General features: G+C 36.1%; 2 protein-coding genes across 2 annotated transcripts in view; both read left to right on the top strand.

Annotated features, from left to right (window-relative positions):
• Shal (potassium voltage-gated channel protein Shal) overlaps positions 1 to 22,005 on the top strand; it is a 224,257-nt gene that overhangs the window by 78,767 nt on the left and 123,485 nt on the right. The window lies entirely within an intron of this gene.
• On the top strand, positions 10,123 to 11,507 carry LOC139771468 (uncharacterized). Its single transcript, XM_071704264.1, has 5 exons — positions 10,123 to 10,199; positions 10,615 to 10,825; positions 10,896 to 11,027; positions 11,147 to 11,319; positions 11,411 to 11,507. Exons 1-5 carry the CDS (start codon positions 10,123 to 10,125, stop codon positions 11,490 to 11,492), a joined length of 675 nt encoding a protein of 224 aa, XP_071560365.1. The 3' UTR covers positions 11,493 to 11,507.

Below are 22,005 nucleotides of genomic sequence, written 5' to 3'. Positions count from 1 at the left end.
TAGTTAAAGGCATAATTTTCTTACAATTTTTATATATTTGCCAGCACATTAATATTTCGAATTTCAAAATAGAGCTTACGTTATCAAGAATATCGAGAATATTTGATATCGAGAATGATTGTGAATTTAATATGAATCGTTGCAAGTTAGTTTTTAAAAACATCTCATCTATGAATAACATCGTGACCATTCGATCGGAAGGAGTTTTTCTTTCCGAAGGAATTATATTTGATTTATAAACTTTTAAATTATTTTTATATATAAATCTAAACATCCGTATACTTTCTTTTATGGATTCACCTATGGACGTGAGGAAAAACATTTTTCTATAAAAAATATTAAATAATTTTTTTTTCTGTAGGACAAAGAATTTATTAATATTATTAATTGACAAATAATGTTCTTTCAAGGAAATACGATTGTATTGAATTTTGAATGCGTTTTACGACGGCAATTGACGGAAATCATGATATCTTTTTGCCAAACTACGATATTAGTTGAGATCCACATTGGACTGAATTTCCCCGAACTTGCAATTAGGGCGTGATAGATCGTCGACATCGATGTTGAAATCGTCTTTCCGTGGCAGACCGCATTATCCGATTAATCAGAAACTTCACATAGCGGGACTTATGGCACTTTGAAGTTAGGCAACTGACAGAATTAGAGTACATGCATATATACCGTAAGGCAGTTCATATTTTTCTATTCGATTTTTATTCAATTTATATAGTCCGAAATATTTAATAGCTGATAAAGTTAAGAAAATTTAATATTAACATGATTAAAAATTATTATAAATTGGCAGTTTTATTATAGAACTAGATAATTATTAGATTATTAGGCAGTTTTATTCAACACCACTCTCCTCTTCTCCTCTACAAACAAATGGATATTGACTGCAATTTTTACAATATACAGGCTGATAATAATTGGATGTCATATTTCCTCTCAATTTCGAAAGTTCATCTAATTTCGAAAGCGTCGCTCAGTTTATGTCGCAGATCGTAAATGCGTAACCAAATCACGAGCGCTTTATGTTCTCGTATCTTTTTGTCAATCTGAAATGTTCATCATCTAACTTCGAAAGCGTCGCTAAATTTCTTATCGCAGCCTCGCAGATCGTCAATGCGTAGCCGAAGCACGAGCGCTTTACGTTCTCGCGTCTTTTTCTCGGTTCCCCAAAGACGACGTTCCCCAAAGACGAACGCCGAACGAGTCAAATGTAGGTGATCTAACCTCCGTAATGGTTCGATTATTTCGAAGATGAAGATATCACTGTTTCCGTCAACGTCTTGATCTCAGGGTGTCGCGCAGCCAAGCGATCCCTAGTATCCCTATACGCAGTACGCACTGCTAGGCACCTCGAGAGAGCCTTCTCCCTACTACTACTATTATATGTAGAATTAGATAATTATTAGATTATAATAAATTTGAGTTTTATTTTATTTTATTTGTTTGATTGATTGATGTATATTTCTTATATTTCTAGATTTCAACTCAGAGTCAAATCGTATGTGAACTTTTTGAAATAACATTTTCTTGGATAGTAAGATAGAAGGTTCTTTTTAAATAGAACAAAAAAAAGGAAGAATTTTCTTTTCAAAAGAAGAAATAAAAAATGAGAAAGAAAAATAAAGTCTCAGGCTGAAAAACGGGAAACAGAAAAAAAATCGTTATCGAATACTAACAAGATTTATCCCAATATAACGCAAACATCTACAAGCTTTTCGGAAAACATAATAATAGATTATCATGTTTCAGCCATTTTATCTATACATTCAACGGAGACTTAATTATCCCTAAAATTTGAGTAGTTTTGGTCTACCATTGTGGTAACTTTTTAAAAATACACCCCAAATTGCACAAGTGTAATATTAATAGTAATACCTAATTAAAGCTAAATAGCGCGCGTCTATGATGTCTATTACTAATAATAAACGTTATATGAAATTGTAGAGAGCAAGCGTGGCGTAGCAGACAGCGCACTGGTCTGCTAAACCAAAGGTTCGAATCCAGTCCTGGTAGAATCAAAATAAATAAATTGTATTGCTTGTCTCTCCTCCTCGACGGAATGGCAGCTCGTCAGGAGTATTCCTTGCCTCGACATTTGCAGTCGCATGGCATAGACACTGGAGAGTCCAATTTTCAAAGCTTCCCTGTGGTTTGGACTTAGAAAAAATTTCAAAAATTTCCAAAAAAAGGTTTAAAAAAGGAGGGGGGAGGTCCAAAACGCGTTTTTCGACGTTCCGAGTCGCCTGGCATAGACACTGGGGAGTCGAATTTTCTTGGGACTTAGAAAATTTTTCAAAAAAAGAAAAAATTCTAAATCGTGGCCGCTCTTGGTCGGTGCGTCAAGGGGGGACGCACGCGTTCACATCGGCGGGGGGGAAAGGGAAATGGGAAGGAAAGGGAAATTGGAATAGGGAAGGGGAAGATTGGGAGACTTAGGGCTCAGACACAATGAGAAAAATAAGGAATAAGATAAAGGAATAAGGAATAAGGCATGTTGCATCTCACTTTAATGTACGTGTACTGACTCGAGAGCGAAGTGATTCTTTTTGGCTCGGTGTCATATATTTTTTTCGTCGTCATCGGGAGACGACGTTCTTCTCGTAGCATGGCGTCGATTGTAACAGGGCACTTTCTTTCCAAGGAGGCAGCGAAAGGAAATTCATCGTGGCGTGATAACATTGAACGCGAAAACGTTTATGCCTCATGATCTTTTATACCCCCTTGGAGAATCGGTGGGGTCAGCCGATCTTCGGGCGAGACTAACGCCAGGGATGAGCGGCGCGGATCGGAGTTACGAATCCCTGTCGTCGCGCTCACGCTCGGCGAAGATCGGCCCCCGTCGGCGGCGCTCGGCGTTCGGAGGGATATCGGAGCCTCGAGCCATTTCGGGGCTCGAGCTTGACGATTCGGTGGAGGCGTTTAAAACATGGGGGCGCAATGCGCCCTGTCATCGCCCGACTGACGTTTGGTCGGGCGGCATCCGGTTGTTGTTCGCCGAGAATTACGATGCACCGTTTAAGGTGCGCATCGTTACAAGTGTGTTCTTAATATTCCGATTAATCCTGTAACGCCCACATTTTGATTTCGCTGTCATAAAATTCTGAAACTTATATATTTGTTTTATTTTATTATTTGAAAGTGAAAAAACCGACAGAAAAAGATTTGGAGCCCTAAGTGTGAAAATTATGGTATGTTGCACTAGTGCAACGTTGGGCGTTACGAGGGTAAAATACGGTATGAATATAAAATCGGAAAACATTTTTAACAGCAATAAATGTTTTCAATTTTTTACTAATACATGTTTCTATAAAAAATGACAATAAAAAATTATAATTTGTAATAATTATTGTGAAAAAAAATATTGAAAATAAGTCAATTCTTATTATGAAACTCGTAAAAACAGTTTTTCTCTTTACGGAAGCACAGGCGGATATCGCCAGTGATGAGGTGGTTCTTGACTTTGTACGGAGGGAGTCGTAATATGATCCGTTGATCTCTGCCATTGTGTAGAGGGATCCATAATATAATCCGTTAACCGTGAAGTACTTGGCTGATTTTTTGCTTCCTCATAGAGGAAGCTTTGTTTTCGTAAATTTCGTATATGAACCTTTGATTGCGTATAAAGTTGGGTCTAGTCAACCAAATTTAAATGAATTATATATGAAATAGGGGTAGAAGAGAGAGAAACCAAAGAAAAGATTGTTTTTTGAGTTTTTGATGCTAATATGTTCAGAGTGTTCTAAAACGTCGAAATATTGCATTAAAAAAAATGTCCGATGTGTGTGTGTGTGTGTGTGTGGTGTGTGTGTGCGTGTGCGTGTGCGTGTGCGTGTGCGTGTGCGTGTGCGTGTGCGTGTGCGTGTGCGTGTGCGTGTGCGTGTGCGTGTGCGTGTGCGTGTGCGTGTGCGTGTGCGTGTGCGTGTGCGTGTGCGTGTGCGTGAGCGTGTGCGTGTGCGTGTGTGTGTGTGTGTGTGTGTGTGTGTGTGTGTGTGTGTGTGTGTGCAGATTTGATGTTGTGGTTGCTCTAACTTCCGCAAATATTGAAATATCGGGCTGTTTTTTTTTTAATCGATAGATTAACATTCAAGGAAGGTTGGTATTGAATTTGGCGATGATCGGTAAAGGGGTCCTTTTTTAAAAAAATTTTGAATTTTTTTAGAAATGTCCGTGGTTGCTTTAACTTTCGCAAATATTAAGATATCGGGCTGAATTTTTTTTTAATTGATAGAGTATCATTTAAGGAAGGTTGGTATTGAATTTGGCGATGATCGGTAAAGGGTTCTTTTTAAAAAAATTTTTGAATTTTTTAAAAAATGTCCGTGGTTGCTATAACTTTTGCAAATTTTGAAATATTGGGCTATTTCTAATTTTATTATATTCTTCAGTTATTTTAACCCTATTTCATATATAATACTTTAAGATTAGGTTGATTATCGGTATATCTAATAATCGGTAAAAGGGTTTCTTCTTTATAAAATTTTGAATTTTTTGACGATCGGTGAAGGAATTACCGATTTCTGCTTAAAAAGTGTATAAGATGTACATGTAATGTTATATAGAGTATCATTTAAAAAAAGGTTGGTATTGAATTTGGCGATAATCGGTAAAGAGGTTTTTTCTTTATATTGAATTTTTCAAAATTTTAAATGCCTTTAACTCAAGAACTGATCAACCAAATCTTAAAGAATTATACATATATGAAATAAGGGTAAAAAAGATTGAAAAATATAATAAAATTAGAAATAGTCCAATATTTCAAAATTTACAAAAGTCAGAGCAACCACGGGCATTTCTAAAAAAATTCAAAATTTTATAAAGAAAGAACCTTTTTACCGATTATCGTCAAATTCAATACCAACCTTCTTTTAATGATACTCTATATATATAAAATTACATATACAACTTATACATATAACTTTTTGAGCAGAAATCGGTAACTCTTTCACTGATCATCGCCAAATTCAATACCTTCCTTAAATAATATTCTATCCATCAAATAACTTACACATTTTTTAAGCAAAACTCGATAACCCTTTCACCGACCCTCGCAAAATTCAAAACAACTTTATTTTAATGATACTCTATATAAGATGACAAATATGACATGTACATCTTATACACTTTTTAAGCAGAAATCGGTAATCCCTTCCACCAATCCTCAAAAAATTCAAAATTTTATAAAAAAAGAACCCTTTTACCGATTATTAGATATACCGATAATCATGTTACATGTACATCTTATACACTTTTTAAGCAGAAATCGGTAATCATTTCACCGATCCTTGCCAAATTAAATAACAATCTTCCTTTAATAATACTCTATCCATCAAATAACTTAGCGTAGATTGAGGCGAATCGGATTAATATAAGTTTTAAGACAATTTTCGTTAGTGTTTTATTTTAAACGAGCTATTTTATCGTGCTAATTAGTAATCCGATTTGCCTCGGTCTACCCTATACATTTTTTAGGCAGAAATCGGTAACTCTTTCACTAATCTTCGCCAAATTCAAAACAACCTCCCTTTAATGATACCTTATATATAAGATTACATGTATGACTTGTACACTTTTTAGACAAAAATTGGTAACCCCTTCACCGATCATTGCCAAATTCAACACCAATCTATCTTTAATGATACTCTATCCATAAAAAAAAGTGTGCAAGTAGAAACTTGCACATTGCTTCCTCATAGTTTTTAAGTGTGCAAGTAAAAACTTGCACATTGCTTCCTCATAGTTTTTAAATGTGCAAGTAGAAACTTGTACATTGCTTCCTCATAGTTTTTAAGTGTGCAAGTAAAAACTTGTACATTGCTTTCTCATAATTTTTAAGTGTGCAAGTATTATTATTATGTAAATATTAACAATATTCATAAAAAAACGTTACACGGATTGAACATCCTTAAAATGGTCATAATAATAAACTAAAACTTTGGTGTAAAACTTTGGTTTTTTAAACTACGAGTAATATATAAAACAGAGATTGTTTAATTTTTATACTTTGATTTATATTCCGTGTATTTAAAATTTTTAATGTGTGACATAACTCATCGTTTCATAATATGAGACATAGGTCAATCGTGTAAATTATTATTCATGCCGTTAGACACGTTTGAAATAACAATGGATGACTGTCGAACTTCTGATTGTCATGCCGAATACGAGGTATTCACCGAATGTTATAAATAGAAGACACAGAGCCATTTCCCTTCATAAGTAGAGGCGCTTTACTATCGAGTAGTAATACTTAGCCGCGCAACTTTTCGCGGCTTGATTTCGGCAATTATATCACAATATATTAGTGGCAGAACATTCAGACGACGACGTAGTACTGGTCTATAGATTTAAAAAACGATAAAATTTTTCTATTAAGCTGACTTTCGAAGATAATTATAAATTATAGTTTTCACAGGTACTCCATACTTTCTTGACGCCTCTGGGACTTTGCAAACTCCGTTGTTCACATCTTTTATTGCATTTTGTAAGTTCTCATCAGGGTACTGTTTATACGGCTTGTATTTTTTTCCGGATTTGTTTGGTTTTCCTGAAATAAAACAATAAAAAAGATCTTAACATAAGACAAAAAATATATCTTGGAAACTCTTCTAAGTTTCTAAAATAAAGATTTCTTTACCGTAATCGTAACCTTATCATTTTTACCTTTTAATGTAGGATCTTCGTTGAGAGACGCGTTGTCAAAATTCCTTTTCTTACTCTTCTTAATTATAGTTGGGACGGCATTAGGTTTGGCAACTGAACGCCCAACTCTTTGAATTATATTATCTTTTTCAAAGTGATCCGAACATAATTTGGTACAAGTCCTCAAAACTGTTTCGTCAATCCTACAAAAATCCAGCCATTTTTTCCGATATTCCTCTTTTTTCGGAAATTTGTTAAGAATAAATAAATTTAATTTACAATTTAAACAAATACAAAAATACGAACTAAATTTTATCACATGATGTGTTTTTTTAGTGGTTTACCCAGTAGGCCTATTCCACTGTCAAATAAAAAATTTACTAACTTTGTGTAGTGGGAGCGAAGTGTCCTTTGTCAATCAAACTTACGTCCCCAATTACAGTTGAACATCAGTGATGATTCCGTCACTCACCACGTTGTCGACGTCTACATTGATCAATTAATTTATCAATTACAATTTATTTCAATTAAAGACATATAAGTGTAGTAATTTTTACTTTTTGATGTAGTGGGATCTTCGACAGATACAGTGTCCACTTTGTCCTCAGTTTTATTTATGTTGCCAAAACAGTTCTTCTTCTTTTTCTTCTTGATAATCGTTGGGACGGCATCAGGTTTGGTAACTGAACGCCCAACTCTTTGAATTATATTCTCTTTTTCAAAGTGATCCGAACATAATTTCGTAGAAGTACTCAAAACTGTTTCGTCAATCCCACAAAAATCCAGCCATTTTTTCCGATATTTCTCTTTTTTCGGAAATCTGTTAAGAATAAATAAATTTAAATTTACAATTTAAACAAATACAAAAATACGAACTAAATTTTATCACATACTATTTTTAATTTATGTCGATCTACGTGTTTTCTCAAATTCGATCGGCCTGCTACATAAGACACTAGTCTTTCACATATTCTACATTTTGCCGTATAATTAGGAAATTTTTTAAAATTTTGTCGTTGGTCGTCAGGTACATCATAATCTTTTTGAAAAATGTTGTGCTTACATAAGTGCATTTTATACGATGTTGGAATATTTCTTAATTTTAAGGGAATAACATCATTGCAAATGTTGCATCTTGCGATCGGTTTTCCATCAACTTCAAATTTGTGGAAAGTATCGTGTATTTCTTCGAGCGTCAGTTGCAATTCCATGTTCATCGGAATAAGGGAACGACCGTCGTTAATGGGAAAGCATTGTTATTATGTTGAAATTCATTTTTGTTGACATTTTCCGATGGTTCGTTGTCTAAAATAATGATAGTTTCTAATTAATTATATCCAACATGTAAAAACATTAGTACTTATTGTAGTCATAGTTACCTGTTGATGGGATTAACATCATGAAAATGCCAATCACTATGAACACCTTTGTCATGAGAGACATTATGGAATATTGCCAACTGAATGGATGATATTGCCTGGAAAGGTCAGATGCGAATCATGAAATTTACCGCCCTGTCACACACGTCTTAATAATGACTAAGGATTATTTAATTTTTTAATTTTTGACGCACAATGATATATCATTGTTAAATTTAACTTGATAAGGACCCAATTAAAGTAGAGGTCGAAACGTCGTTGTGATTAATAAATTATTGCCAGTCAGGCCGATTAATATTTTTGTCTATTATTTCATCACTGGCGAAAGATTATTCTATTGAATTTAATAATATATGATACAATATATTAACTAATACAATATATTAACTAATAATTACAACTCGTTATCGTCGATATTTTAAAGAATTAAATGCTTATCAATGTAAAATAATTTGTTTAGCTTACCGATTCGGTAATCCGTTGGATGAGACTCGAAATAATCTCGCCGGGATGAAAGCGGAGTCAACAATCGTCTTATACGTATAACAGACAATGTGACAATAACAACTCGATTTGAGAACGATAGAGGACGAGGACGTAACTCTAATTTCTAATTGGCTATTTCAAATAATCGTCATTGGTTATAAGCATTCAATATAAAACTGTTTATTCTAAAGCCACGCGTTCTTCTCGCAATCTTAGGCCGGTATTCATAGTCGAATCTTATATTTAAGACCGTCTTAAGGGGATCCTATAGTGGCAGTAGTTACCGACATTTCTTATTTTAAAGAAATCTTTGAATTGGCTTTACAGAATTGCAAAATTCTTGTACAGAATTAAAGTACGCACAAAAATCTAGTGCAGGACACACTGCACTAGATCCTGAAGTCGGTGAATGTTTCTGTTAGTCGATAATCTTTTATCTTTCGGGATAGGTAATAAACGAGGTTTTGTTTCTAATTCTCAATACAATGGGCACGGGTACACCGGGACATTTAGGCCGCGGCCTATACCTCAAATTCAACCTAAAGTCTGACCTGAAGCTAGTTTCGGCCGCCTATCAAATGTTTACAGCAGGCGGCCTAAATAATTTAGGTCGAATTTGAGGTATAGGCCGCGGCCTAAATTCAGGGTGTAAACCTAGCCAATATCTGCGCATCATCCCTTAAGTTGCTGATGGCGCATGTTTCTAGCGCGTGTCTAATAATAATTAGATCCATCGCCTCCGTAAAGTGCCTCACCTTCATGGTCATTTTTCTGGCCGGTTTGTTCATCGCCGTACTGTCGTCTGTCCTCGCGGCTTCTGATTCGCGTGCCGATATACGCGCCGACCTCCTCAATGTCGGCGGCGGAGCACCCATTACGACTGCGGCGGCGACGGCGGCGACGACACACCTCCTGAACGACGTTTTCTTCCTCGTCCTCGTTCGAAGAGACGAGTCGTCTCGAACGGCGCCTTCTGACTCGAGACGTCGACGCGGATCGCTCCGTCTCGCTCGACTCCCGCTGCGCGGTGATCTCCTCTTCCACCATGTCTTCCAACTCGGGCGCCGATCTCGATTTTCTAGATCGACGACGACTGCTGCCACGTCTCTCACATCGACAAGCGGTATGTATGGCCTCCTGCAGTTTTTTGTACGACAACTGCGCCGTCTCGTCCTCCTAGTCCTTGATTCTCGCCCAGTAGTAAAAATGTTCGCGCCCTTGCACCAAATAGGTTAGATAGACTTGCGCGTGACGCCTCAGGTAGTCGCGAATCGCCATTATTAACGCCTCTTCACCTTCGACGCGTAGCGTCATCCTCACTATTTTATGACAAGTCGGATGGTGGGAGAAAAAACTTAAATATCGTTCAGAAAACGTGGGCTTATGATACCAATTAAATTCAACGATTCCATTGTTGATAATAACCGTGGTATCCAAAAAATTAATGGCCTTATTACGTCCAATTTCAACCGTAAAAATTGCAGTCTATTATGGAAGGAATTAAATATTTCCAAAACCGTCTTGACAAGCGAAAGCGGGATGGACATCAAAACATCGTCCACGAATCTACGATAAATCGGTATAATGATGGGGAGGCGTTCTAATGCCTTCTTCTCCAAATCCTGCATTACTAAGTCCGCCACCACAGGAGACAGAGAAGATCCCATCGGCGAACCGAAAGTTTGCTTATAAATTACCCCATCAAAAACAAAATACGTTGAATCCAGCACAAATTGAACAGCTCTCAAAAATTCTTCCTGTGGTATGGTAGTGTTTGCCGCGATGTAAGGCCACCTATCCTTAATACCAGTCAAAACTAACTCCGTAGGAACGTTTGTGAACAGCGAGACCACATCAAGGGATATCAACTCAAAATGGTCGTCCAAGTGTGTACCCGCCAAGCTCTTAATTAACTCGAAGCTATTTTCCACGCGACTACTAGCCTTAGGCACGCTCGCCTGTATTAAATCTTGTAAAAACTTGGCTAATGGTTGCAGCGAGCTGTTAACGAGACTATAATCCTGAGCGGACAATTGACCTTATGTATCTTCGGTAGTCCATAAGCTCGTGGAATAACGCCATCGGTGCAATTGAGAAAATTATACTGTTGTTGTGTGATAAAATCACTTTTATTGTTTGATGATGGCGTAACTGGCAAAGCCAGGCATATAGGTGTAACCGGGTACCCGGTGTCCGTACTGAAAGAATGCGTCGAAAAAAGTAACATAAATATAGCCAGTGTGTTGAGTTACTCGAGACTCACTCTCATCGACGACACTTTGTTGGAATACGTTCCATTCTTCAAAGTGCGTAATCTCATTCGTGTCGCGTAACGCCGCAGATTTAATGATAATTTCATTAATTGTCGACTTGTAGAAGCATAAGATCGATCTAATTAATGCCGCAACACCATGTATGGGTCTCCTAACGAATAATGGCCCACCGAGCTGGCATCCAGCCTCTGACGAGACAAAGAAACAATGCGCGAATGCTGCGCAATATTGCAAGGTTCGTTAACAATAGAGACGTCAATTAAAACAATCCATTGTTGTACAGCTGTGGTACACTGATGAGATATTCAAATTTAGTTGTGCAAAAAAATGACGTTATGATAAAAAATAACGCAGGAACATGACGTGGAACTCGGCAAACTAGCGATATGGCACTCCATGCAATACACGGATATAGACACCAATTTAATTGGAATACAGAACACAAAGCAGTTGAAGATGAATCTGGATGTGATGCGAAACGGCATTACGGAAAAAGAAAAAGCACTGCTGCAAGAAATTCAAGAAAAGTAAGTTTCGTTAAAAATTTCTTTTGCAACGTATTTTTACTTTTCTTTAATTCACTCTGTGAACACTCAAACCGGGACGGAATTGTTTTAGGTTTCTGTCGACAGTGAAGAATCAGCACTGGGAAGGTAAAGAAATCCGTACGTACCGAGAAGCCACCAAGAAGAACATATGAGAAAAATATACTTTTATTTCCGCCGTTTTATGTATCATTTATAGAATTCTATGATATAGGTATACAATATTTGGAATACCTAACAAACATTTCGTAAAAAATAATACCTCTTCTACGTTTAATACCATTCCATTGGTTAATATAAAATTTGGATAATACTAAGCGTATCAATCAAGTAGAGATCACTATTTGGTTCGAGCACTTTGTTTCGCAGGAAACACAGTATCAGTCGCCTTGTAATCGGCGCTTCGGCTCTCATTTGCCTGTATTTCACGTGTTTGTTTATGCGAGAGCCTTAACCTTTTATATTAATCAATCAGTCAAGAAATAAATTACCAAGCGTTAATTTTATTCTAAATGGATCAAAACTTTTCAATATATCTAAAATAATTATCTCTCGAGGATTTGTAGGTCTTCGGCTGTCAGAGTGCGACCTTCTTTGCAATTATGGGGTGTAGAGTTCTGCTGGGGATGGGGTTCTGCAGCATATCTGCAATATTTAAGAAAATCGAAAATAGAGAAATTTAAGTTTATTGCTTCAATATAATTTGAAGCATGGGTTGTTGGCTAATACAAATTGTAATATAACATGGATCAATATTTCTAAAATAATTACCTATTAAAGATTTGTTATTCTTCACCCGAAAGAGTCCGACCTTCTATCTAATTATTAGGCTTCTCGAAAGCCTCTCACAAAGATCGCGCTGCTTCTCGCCACACGTCTACCCACGCCGAAGGACGAACCGGAAAAGATCGAGCGAACGCTGCTCGATACCGCGATACCGGATCGATGGTATGCCAGCAGGGGTGCGCAAATCTTCTGCGCGTTATCGCGACCGCCGACCAATTAGGGGCGAGTTCCGCGGATTCGCAAGCTCGCCACGGTCCCCGTCGCGCAGTGTCGTATACAGTCGGTCCTACGGGGGTGCTTCGCGAGCCCGCGCCTTCGCAATGGCATTTCGAAATTTTCGCCGAGCCCTCCGGACAGCCGGGCCTCACTTCTATCGACCGGAGCTCTCTCGGTGAACCTCTGGGATGATGACCTCGCCATCCCGGGTCCGGTCGGTGCCGTGGAGATCGGTCGGGGCATCTCTCATTTTCCTTGGCCGTGGAGGGCCCTGCGACAGTCTTCTCCGTCACCTGCCGATCACGCGCTATACGCGCGTTTCATCGCGCTCCCCTTCCGCTTAGCCTCCTGCGAGCTCCGCGAACGGCGCGAACAGGCCTCCCTCCTCCCTCTCGACTTCCTCAAACGATCAGCCCCTCGCCCTCAGTTTTCTCTCCTCAAAATTCCTTAGATTCCAACGATGACGTCCTTGTAGAGATCCCAAAATTATATAAAAGAAAAGGAATAAAAAAAACGCAAATAAAATTATTAATTATAGGCCCCCTCCCCCCTGGAGATCTCGCGATTGCTCACATATAGATCACTTTATTTTCATATTTGAATCTCCGTCGCCTTCTTTACAAATAGTATGTCTATTAAGTACAAGGTTAAATAAAAGTTTAAATTAATTATAATAATAAGAGAAATAGGATCGACAATATACAATATCAAGAATTAAAAGCCTTGCGATCCAAGCCTAGTTCTTTGACGGCCTTATGTTAGTTTCTGTATATATGTATATATACTATATATATACATATAATTTTTCCAACAAACTGCGCGCCGTTGGAAAAATTATATGTATATATATAGTATATATACATATATACAGAAACTAACATAAGGCCGTCAAAGAACTAGGCTTGGATCGCAAGGCTTTTAATTCTTGATATTGTATATTGTCGATCCTATTTCTCTTATTATTATTTATTCACGTCGCCTGAGTAAAACGTTCCAAACTATTATCACCGGTTATTGCGATGAACATTACCACATGCCTCGGTGGTCGAATTGGTACGACGCCCTACACGGAATGAGGGAGGTTCCAGGTTCGAACCCTGGCTGAGGTAATTTTTTTCGCAATAAAATTCTTTACAGTTTTTAGATAATTAAATCGAGTCGATTTAATTCCGGGGAGGGAAGGGTTTTTAATTCTAACAATAACTGTGTTTTAAAGTCCGACATTAATCGGCGCGCAGTTTGTTGGAAAAATTATATGTATATATATAGTATATATACATATATACAGAAACTAACATAAGGCCGTCAAAGAACTAGGCTTGGATCGCAAGGCTTTTAATTCTTGATAAATTAATTATATTAAGTATTATGAATTAAACGATATATGTATATAAATAAAATAAGATAGGTAATAAAATAAGATAAGGTAATAAATCAAATAAATATTATATTTTCATTTCCTCACCGCAGATATCCTGATTCAGAATCTCAAAGAATATATACTATTTATAATATCAGATATGTATACTATTTATATCAGATATATATCAAAATGTGTGAAAAGATATGCCTTCTTTTTTCTCTTATTAATAATTAAGCTCTATTTAAGAAAGAACAACAAACATGTAAAATATATACTTCGATTTTTTGTTATCCCTTATATCGATAAGATTTCTAACGCCCTTGGCAACACGGTTAAAAAGTTTAACTGCCGCACAGCTTTCGTCGGTATGAATAAACTAAACCGTTTCGTTAAGCCACATAAGGATGTATTACATGATTTTGCTCAGAAGGGGGTGGTTTATAAAATTAACTGCCGTGATTGCGACGCCTCTTACGTTGGCCAGACCAAGAGACAATTGGGCACGCGGGTTAAAGAACATCGTAATCAGTTTAGTGGAAAGGCGAAGAAGTTGTCGGTCGTGTCCCAGCACCGCCTAGAAGGACATGAATTCGATTGGGATAATGTCACAATTTTGGACAGAGAGAGATCTTATACTCGAAGGAGCGTCTCGGAGATGTTTCACATTAAGCGCCAAGCCAATGGCATTAATTTACAGGAGGACACGGCGAAGCTAAGCAGCGTCTATTTACCGATCATCGAGAGATTTTCTCATATGTAACAGCCCCTCTCGGTTGTTTATACATCTAATGACTAATTGTTATTTTCGATTTGCCCCTGAATAGTGTAAGCCTAGCGCTCCCGCAATAACGACGACTTGTACGTGGCAAAGTTAACTAAATGATAATTTTGGGCCACAGTGACGATGTCCGCGAATTTCTACGTGGTGACTGTCAGGTAATATTGCTTTCTGATTGATCTTTATTCAGAATTTGAAATTGTTTTCCTATTCTTAATTAAGGCAACAGTTGCCCCGGGAAATTGCATCGTCCCTTTGTATTTGACGATTTGCGACGACATATTGTCGACCAACGGATTTTGCAATGCTGACCTTACGGAAATGACAGCGTGGCTGGACTTTTATTGTTTGACGATGGCGTAACTGCATGTTATTAATTTTATTTCTGCGTCACTGAAGAAGGTCCAAACGAAGGACCGAAACGTATGTATCTGTGTTCGGAGTTTAAATATACTATGTAATTGTCGCCTTGTAATCGGCGCTTCGGCTCTCATTTGCCTGTATTTCACGTGTTTAAAAAATTTGTTAATCCCAAAAAATATTTAGTCCGATACGAACAACTAAACATGTTAGTTAGTTAACTAAACATTAGTTGTTTCAACAATTATTAAGTTGCACTAAAAAAGGTATAATGCATTCATGTCAACCTTTAAAATTTTGTAATCAAAAATTAATTAATTTAACTAACGTTTAGTTAAACTACCTAAAATATATTTAGTTGCTCGTATCGGACTAAATATTTTTTGGGATTAACAAATTTGTTTTCTCAGTGAGAGTTTCGATTACCCTTCTCGACTTTACAGCATGATATATTCACTGCTCTGAAATTGGTATATCGCTATCGATTGCTTTGGAAGACGTCTCATCGCGAATCTCTTCTTCCTTCCATTCGCCGTTTGCGAATGTTGAAATAATCTTTACGGAGGCACAAGTGTACGGCCTCGGATCGCCTAGATCCCGATGCTAAATCCGCTTGTCGGTACAAGCAGACAGGTGCCAGCCGATTTCGAGCCAATCCACTCCACCATCTCCGTATCCCTTACCGTGTTTCTGCCACCTTCGCAGAATAAATATACATATATATAATTTATATATATAATAATATATACGGAGGTGCCACGGGACAAACGGGTTTAAAAAGAGGCAGATGCAGAATTACGCTTTTGCGATCGTGCCAATTGTCCTTATAATCCAATTTTCCAAATAGTTGAGAAAACTTTCCTGTAAAATAATTGAATCAGTTTTACAATGCTACAGCTCTAGTCGCAAAATTATTATTTTGATAATATTACTTATTTTTTTTTTACAAAAGATATAAATTTTATTCTTAAAAGCTCACATTCTTAAAATCAAACGGAAATTTTGAATTTAATCCAGATTATCTCGAGAGAGAAGATGTTTTTAGTTCAATCAAGTTTTTTAATTAAATGACTCGGCTATTAAATCCACTCGTTTACTTATACAAGAGGATAGATGTCAAACAGACGCAATTTTGTATTGTCTACTGATAACGATTATTCCTTACAAAATGCAAATTAATAAATTGTTTTACGTGTATATAGAAGCTTCTCGTTGGCTGATATGTTATAAAGAAATATTGTATGTGGAAGATGAAAAATAAGTAAATTATTATTTTGCATTAAATTTTAATTACAACGAAATATTCTTTTTATATTTGAAAATATGCTATTCTAGATCTCTTAAACTATCTTTCTTCTTTGTCGTTAATAAACAAAATATGTTGCTTAATAATCCTTATGCATTTTAAAAACATGTGCAAGCTTTACGAAGCGGAATCCTTTTTTATGAGAAAGTTCTGACCTTCTGCAGCATATCTTACATATCGATTAATTCCGAGACAATTACGAGTTTAGGTCAGTCGAGTTGCGCACGGTTGATTCGTAAATAGCAAAGTTCTCTTTTCTGGGCAGAAATTCTCGCCGTTTCTGGGACACTCTGTATATCGATTAATTCAGAAATAGCTGCAAGTGCGCTTAAAACGCTCGAGTATCAGTACTCTTCTTTATAACAACGCAATTCTCATCTGTCGCGGTATTTGTATCCGCTGTATCAGCAATATTTACTAGCTCTTTTAATTATTGAATAATGTTATCTGTAATAATGTCAGCAATGAATTAATATAATTGCATATGAATATAGATATATTATATTGATTTAATGCTGTTATTATTGCCTCATATATATGTATATGTAATTAACAGTAGTCCGCCATATAACACCGATTTGTATGCTATATTTGATATAGCACGACGAAAAATTCTAATATTTGTTTGTTTTAAAGTGAAAAAAAAATATTTTACTGTTACATCTTCAATATTTATTTTACACTTTTTTAAATAAGCCTTTAGATATTTTATAAATATATGTTTCCATATGTGTATACATAATCTATATACACTGTGAAAAAAATATTTAATTTTAAATAAATATGTGTATTATATTAAGTAAATAAGCTCTTGGCAGCAATCTAAATAAATATTTTTTTGAATCTAAATTTTTTTTTAGTATATGTATATAATCTATATGACTGATATAACGCAGAACGCATCCGCGTGTTATACGGGGGTCTGCTGTATATATATTACCTATCTGTATACAGGTACTACACAGAAAAGTACATACTGCCTGCAAGTAAATATTAGTTGTTCTAAGTATTTGATAAGTTTATATATCCGCAAATCTACCATAAAGTCATCACAAGCATCTCATTTACTCAAAACATATTCTGGATCTTAGCAGGTCTAGTACTTCAAACAAGAATATTTTGTTGATATAAGAATTCGGTTATAAGAGTCTCTACGGAAGAGAAACACATAATATTATTGAATAAATATATAATATTATTGGAAGAAGAATCAATTCTTGTTTTGAACACAAAATGATGAGCTTTTCTAAGACTTGTGCCAAGTATATCTTAAAACTATTATTAAGAAAATATTATTTGTTGAAGAAAACTACTACTTAAGACAAATAAAATAAAATAAGTAATTGCTTTCCCTGTAGAATGATATTCTTTTGCGTGTAGATGGTGACTCTATATTATCTAATGGTATTTGAATTTTATTTATTATTTTAATTATTGTAACAAGTGTGTATCATTTTATTCATATGACTCATTAACGAGTACTGATGATTAATAAGTAGCGTGATTCCTTGTCATAACAGTCGATCATCGTTCGAATCGTCGTATTCGTCTTCGACTACGCCTTCGTCATTTAAGTTATTACGATGGACGCGTCTCGCGACTCGGGGCGAGAATGCACTTTATTTTCAGACAAGGCGCGCGAACACTTCGCGGCCAATGTGGAAAGCCAGTGGTTCGTCTTTTAATAGCACGTTGCATCTTGGTAACGACGGGCCGCCGTCCGCGGAGCTTACCTGATGTACCGGGTGGCCCGAAAATGTCGTTCGGTTATTTGATGAAGATATAGTGCCGGTCTGGTGCCGGGCGACGCGATGTTGCGGCTGATCGTTTTGTTGTAAATTTAGATTCGTTTGTCTGTGATCGAGTCGACCAGTTGTTGACCGGTATTTGGGTTTACACACAGTAGTCGAATTGTGTGCAAACTGCTCTTTATGCCAACGTAGTAACCATCAATATCATCGATAATTTGCGATGGGATTTCAGTTGTAGCTTAATGATTGTCGCATGTAAAATTTATTTGTGCAGCAATTTGTGAATTTATTTATCTAGTTCCAGTAAAATGTAATTCTTAGGTTAAATACACATATGTGCATTTATAGACATATTAGAAACGATTTCTGCTTTTGCTTTAGCCTGTCAAAAATATGTCACATACATTTATAACGGAAATATAAACATAGGATTCATAAAAGTTTTGATACAGAGGAAAGAAAAAAAGATAACTTATACATAATTCAAATCAATTAATTAGGACTCTCGATAATGAAAACAATAGAGATTAATCTGGCCATGGGAGTCAACGCGGTTATTTATGCGTAATAAATCAATTTATTTAAATCGTCTTACATTTGTCCGAACGTTTCGGCTCCGCATTGAGCCATCATCAGCGACATAACAATGTTGTCGCGATCTCCGTTACGCTATGGATGAGTGCTTTATACATAATTTATACTCAATTTACTTTTAAATATATGTCACTTTTTACATATTAGAAATTATATATAAAGAAGATCGACGCTAATTATGAATTATTGTTAAATTATTAGATAAAATTTATTGTATCCCCTCAGGGTTCACAAGGCGTTTTTTAAGGATGTTCTATCTATAATTTTAAAAACAATGAGAAGTCGATAAAAATTTGTGAGATTGTTCTTTTAGTCTTCCTGATGTGCTGCAAAAAAGTTGAAACAAATCCACTGAACGGTTGCTGAGTTATAACGATTTTAAAGATGTATTGAAGGCGAGATTGAAGGTATTTTAAATATATTCAGAAATGGCTGAAATTTTGAGATGTTTTTTTTAAATTAAATTAAAAACACTTTGTAAGTGATCTACTAAACTATTTAAGAGTTATTAAGGTTTAAAGTTGATAAAATTAACATTATCACTTATGGAGAACATTTTTGCGGTAAATATAAATAAAAACAGTGAGATATTTCTAAAACTTTTTTTATGTGTAAAACATACATTATTGTATGTTTCAAAACTTTTTGCTAAAAATTTTTTAATTTTTTAATTGTTTAAATGACAACCGTATTCAAACTGTTAACGGTAATCCTTTCTAACATCAGGGATTGTATAGGTAGAACATCCTCAAGGAACGTACCCAAATCCTTACAATCGATAATGATCTTTTCCCAGCCTGACCATTGGCACATTGTTAAATTATTATAGATCACATTTTTCTTAAGAAGTAAGGGTAAAAGTTTACAATAACTTACACAGCTCGGATTACTTTGACCTTGACATATGTTGTCAAGGACATAATACTGAGTAACTTTTCCTTATAACTTAATCGGCGGTCGCTGCTTATTAAAAAGTTATAAACAAAAAAAGTTATAATTCACGCATACACTTTTCACGCGAACCGAGGTTCACCCACACCCCCCCCCTGCTTTCGGGGGAGGTGCGATAGCCCCTCCCTCGCTTACGTGTAGGTTGTGTAGGTTTACAAAAATGATAAACAATAAATAAATATATGTATGTAATTTAAGAATTTATTTTCAATTTATATGGGATATAATCTGCCATTATAGTAAAAAATGCATGAATACGTTCATCAAAAATAAACTGACGTTTAAATAAAAATTCTGCAATATAGCCTGCATAATGTTCAGTGCGTGTTCCATAACGAGGTATTGCACCTCGTGTATCTCTCCATGCACGTTCAATATTTTGCGTATGGGCTTTAGTTTCTGGATCAACAAAATTATATTTATGGTTAACAGTTAAATGCTTGTATTCATTATTTTCTAAACAATTGTAAGCTTTCCAGCAATCGGAAATTATAGTTGTTCCTGGTTTAATCCACCGTTTTATAACTTCTAAAAGAGTTTCAGCTGATCGATTAGGAACGGATTCAATAAATAGTTTTTTTGTATTTCTTTCGAAACCACCAAATATCCATTGACCATCGACGAGACGTCCTTTGTTGTATTTGCGTTTTCCAATTTTAGCTTCGTCCACTTCTACTATACATCCTTTTCCGCCTATTTGTTCGCTGATCTTATTCACCCATTGAATACACAGCTGATAGAAATGTATAACAAAAAAAGAAATATATAAAGAGAAAGAAAAATATGTGATCCAAATATAGAACAAAAACGCACATACCTCACGACAAAAATTACTCCAATCAACAACAGTTTTTGATGACATCTCTAATTCTACTTTCAGAAATGGTTGACGCGGTGGACGGATCATCAAAAAATATGCAATAAACCGACAAGCTTTTTGTAAGCCTAAATTTCTATTCGAAAACCAAGTTTCATGAAGCGCACTTTTACGAAAATTACACCACAACCGTCTTCTTTTTTTCTTTCTTGCTTCATACCGTACATTGTGACACTCTAATAATAAACGTTCTCGTGAAAAGGTTGTTGAAGAACCACAATGTGGACAAGTCATTTTGTCACGTATCACACGATATTGTACTAAAAAGTCAATTAATTTAGTTTTGTCTTCGATAATAGCCAGAAACTCGTGTAGTCGCATGTTTGCTTTGGAAGTCAAAGACCGACTAGTAATACGTTAGATACAAAGGACACAAATCCACGCGAAACAAGATGCCACATGGGTTCGTGGCGCGCTTTACAAGTTTGTTTACCATAGCCAATATTTACCAAACAGTACACACGTAAGCGAGGGAGAGGCTATAGCACCTCCCCCGAAAGCAGGGGGGGGGTGTGGGTGAACCTCGGTTCGCGTGAAAAGTGTATGCGTGAACTATTTCGACATAACAAGCTTGTAAAGCGCGCCACGAAACCATGTGGGTCGCGAGGAGCAATGTTTACGTCGCAACAAGTACACATGTAAGCGAGGCAGGGGCTACCGCACCTCCCCCGAAAGCAGGGGGAGGGTGTGGGTAAATCTCGGTTCGCGTGAAAAGTGTATGCGTGAACTATTTTGACATATATATTAGTCATTTATACCTTTCAATACTCAAAATAGCTGCTATATTTTTCAAACTTTTTGACGTAGAACTACGTCTTTATCGACAGTAAGGAGGGGTACAAGGGGGGTATAAGGGAGGGGGTATAAGGGGGGGGGGTATATAAGGGGGTAGAGGGGTATAAGGGGGGGTATAAAGGGGGGTAAATCTAGGCACAGCCTGCAACGAATGCAACGAAAATATGTCACACTTTGAACGTTTGTATCTTTGAAACTAATAATCGTAGAATAATCAATAACATCTCATTTTAAAGCTTAAGAAGTCCCATTTATGATAAGACAAGTCGGAACCTTCCACTTCTTATCTCTTCGATGCAGTAGCGTTAGAAAGTTTAGCTACATTTCTTGTGCTATTTTCGAATGCAACGAAAATATGTCACACTTTGAACGTTTGTATCTTCGAAACTAATAATCGTAGAGTAATCATTGACATCTCATTTTAAAGCTTAAGAAGTCCCATTTATGATAAATCCAGCCTGAACTCTCTATTTCTTTCCGTTTAGATATAGTAGCGTTAGAAAGTTTAGCTAAATTTCTCGTAGATGCAACGAAAACATGTCACACTTTGAACGTTTATATCTTCGAAACTAATAATCGTAGACTAATAAATGATATCTCATTTTAAAGCTTAAGAAGTCCCATTTATGATAAAACAAGACCGAACTCTCTATTTATAACCGATTTTCTTGAAATGGAATTATTATAAGAATCTGACGTCTGTTTGTATGTCTGTCTGTCTGTCTGACCGTGAACTATTCATTCGTTAATAGACCGAATTTTAAAGAATTATGTATGAAATAGGGGTAGAATTTTCCGGAAATGACGGTGGTGGGGTTACTTTTTCGATACCGATTTTTTTTAAACCGGTTGTGCAGTTTTTTGTTACTAGTGACTAGTGACAGTCTTAGA

The sequence above is a fragment of the Temnothorax nylanderi genome, unplaced genomic scaffold, assembly GCF_030848795.1.
Source record: "Temnothorax nylanderi isolate EJ_2023f unplaced genomic scaffold, tnyl_v1.0 TNYL_tig0040_pilon, whole genome shotgun sequence".
NCBI lineage: Eukaryota > Metazoa > Arthropoda > Insecta > Hymenoptera > Formicidae > Temnothorax > Temnothorax nylanderi.
The sequence above is the reverse complement of the archived record's forward strand: the minus strand, read 5'-3'. Positions and strand labels throughout refer to the sequence as shown.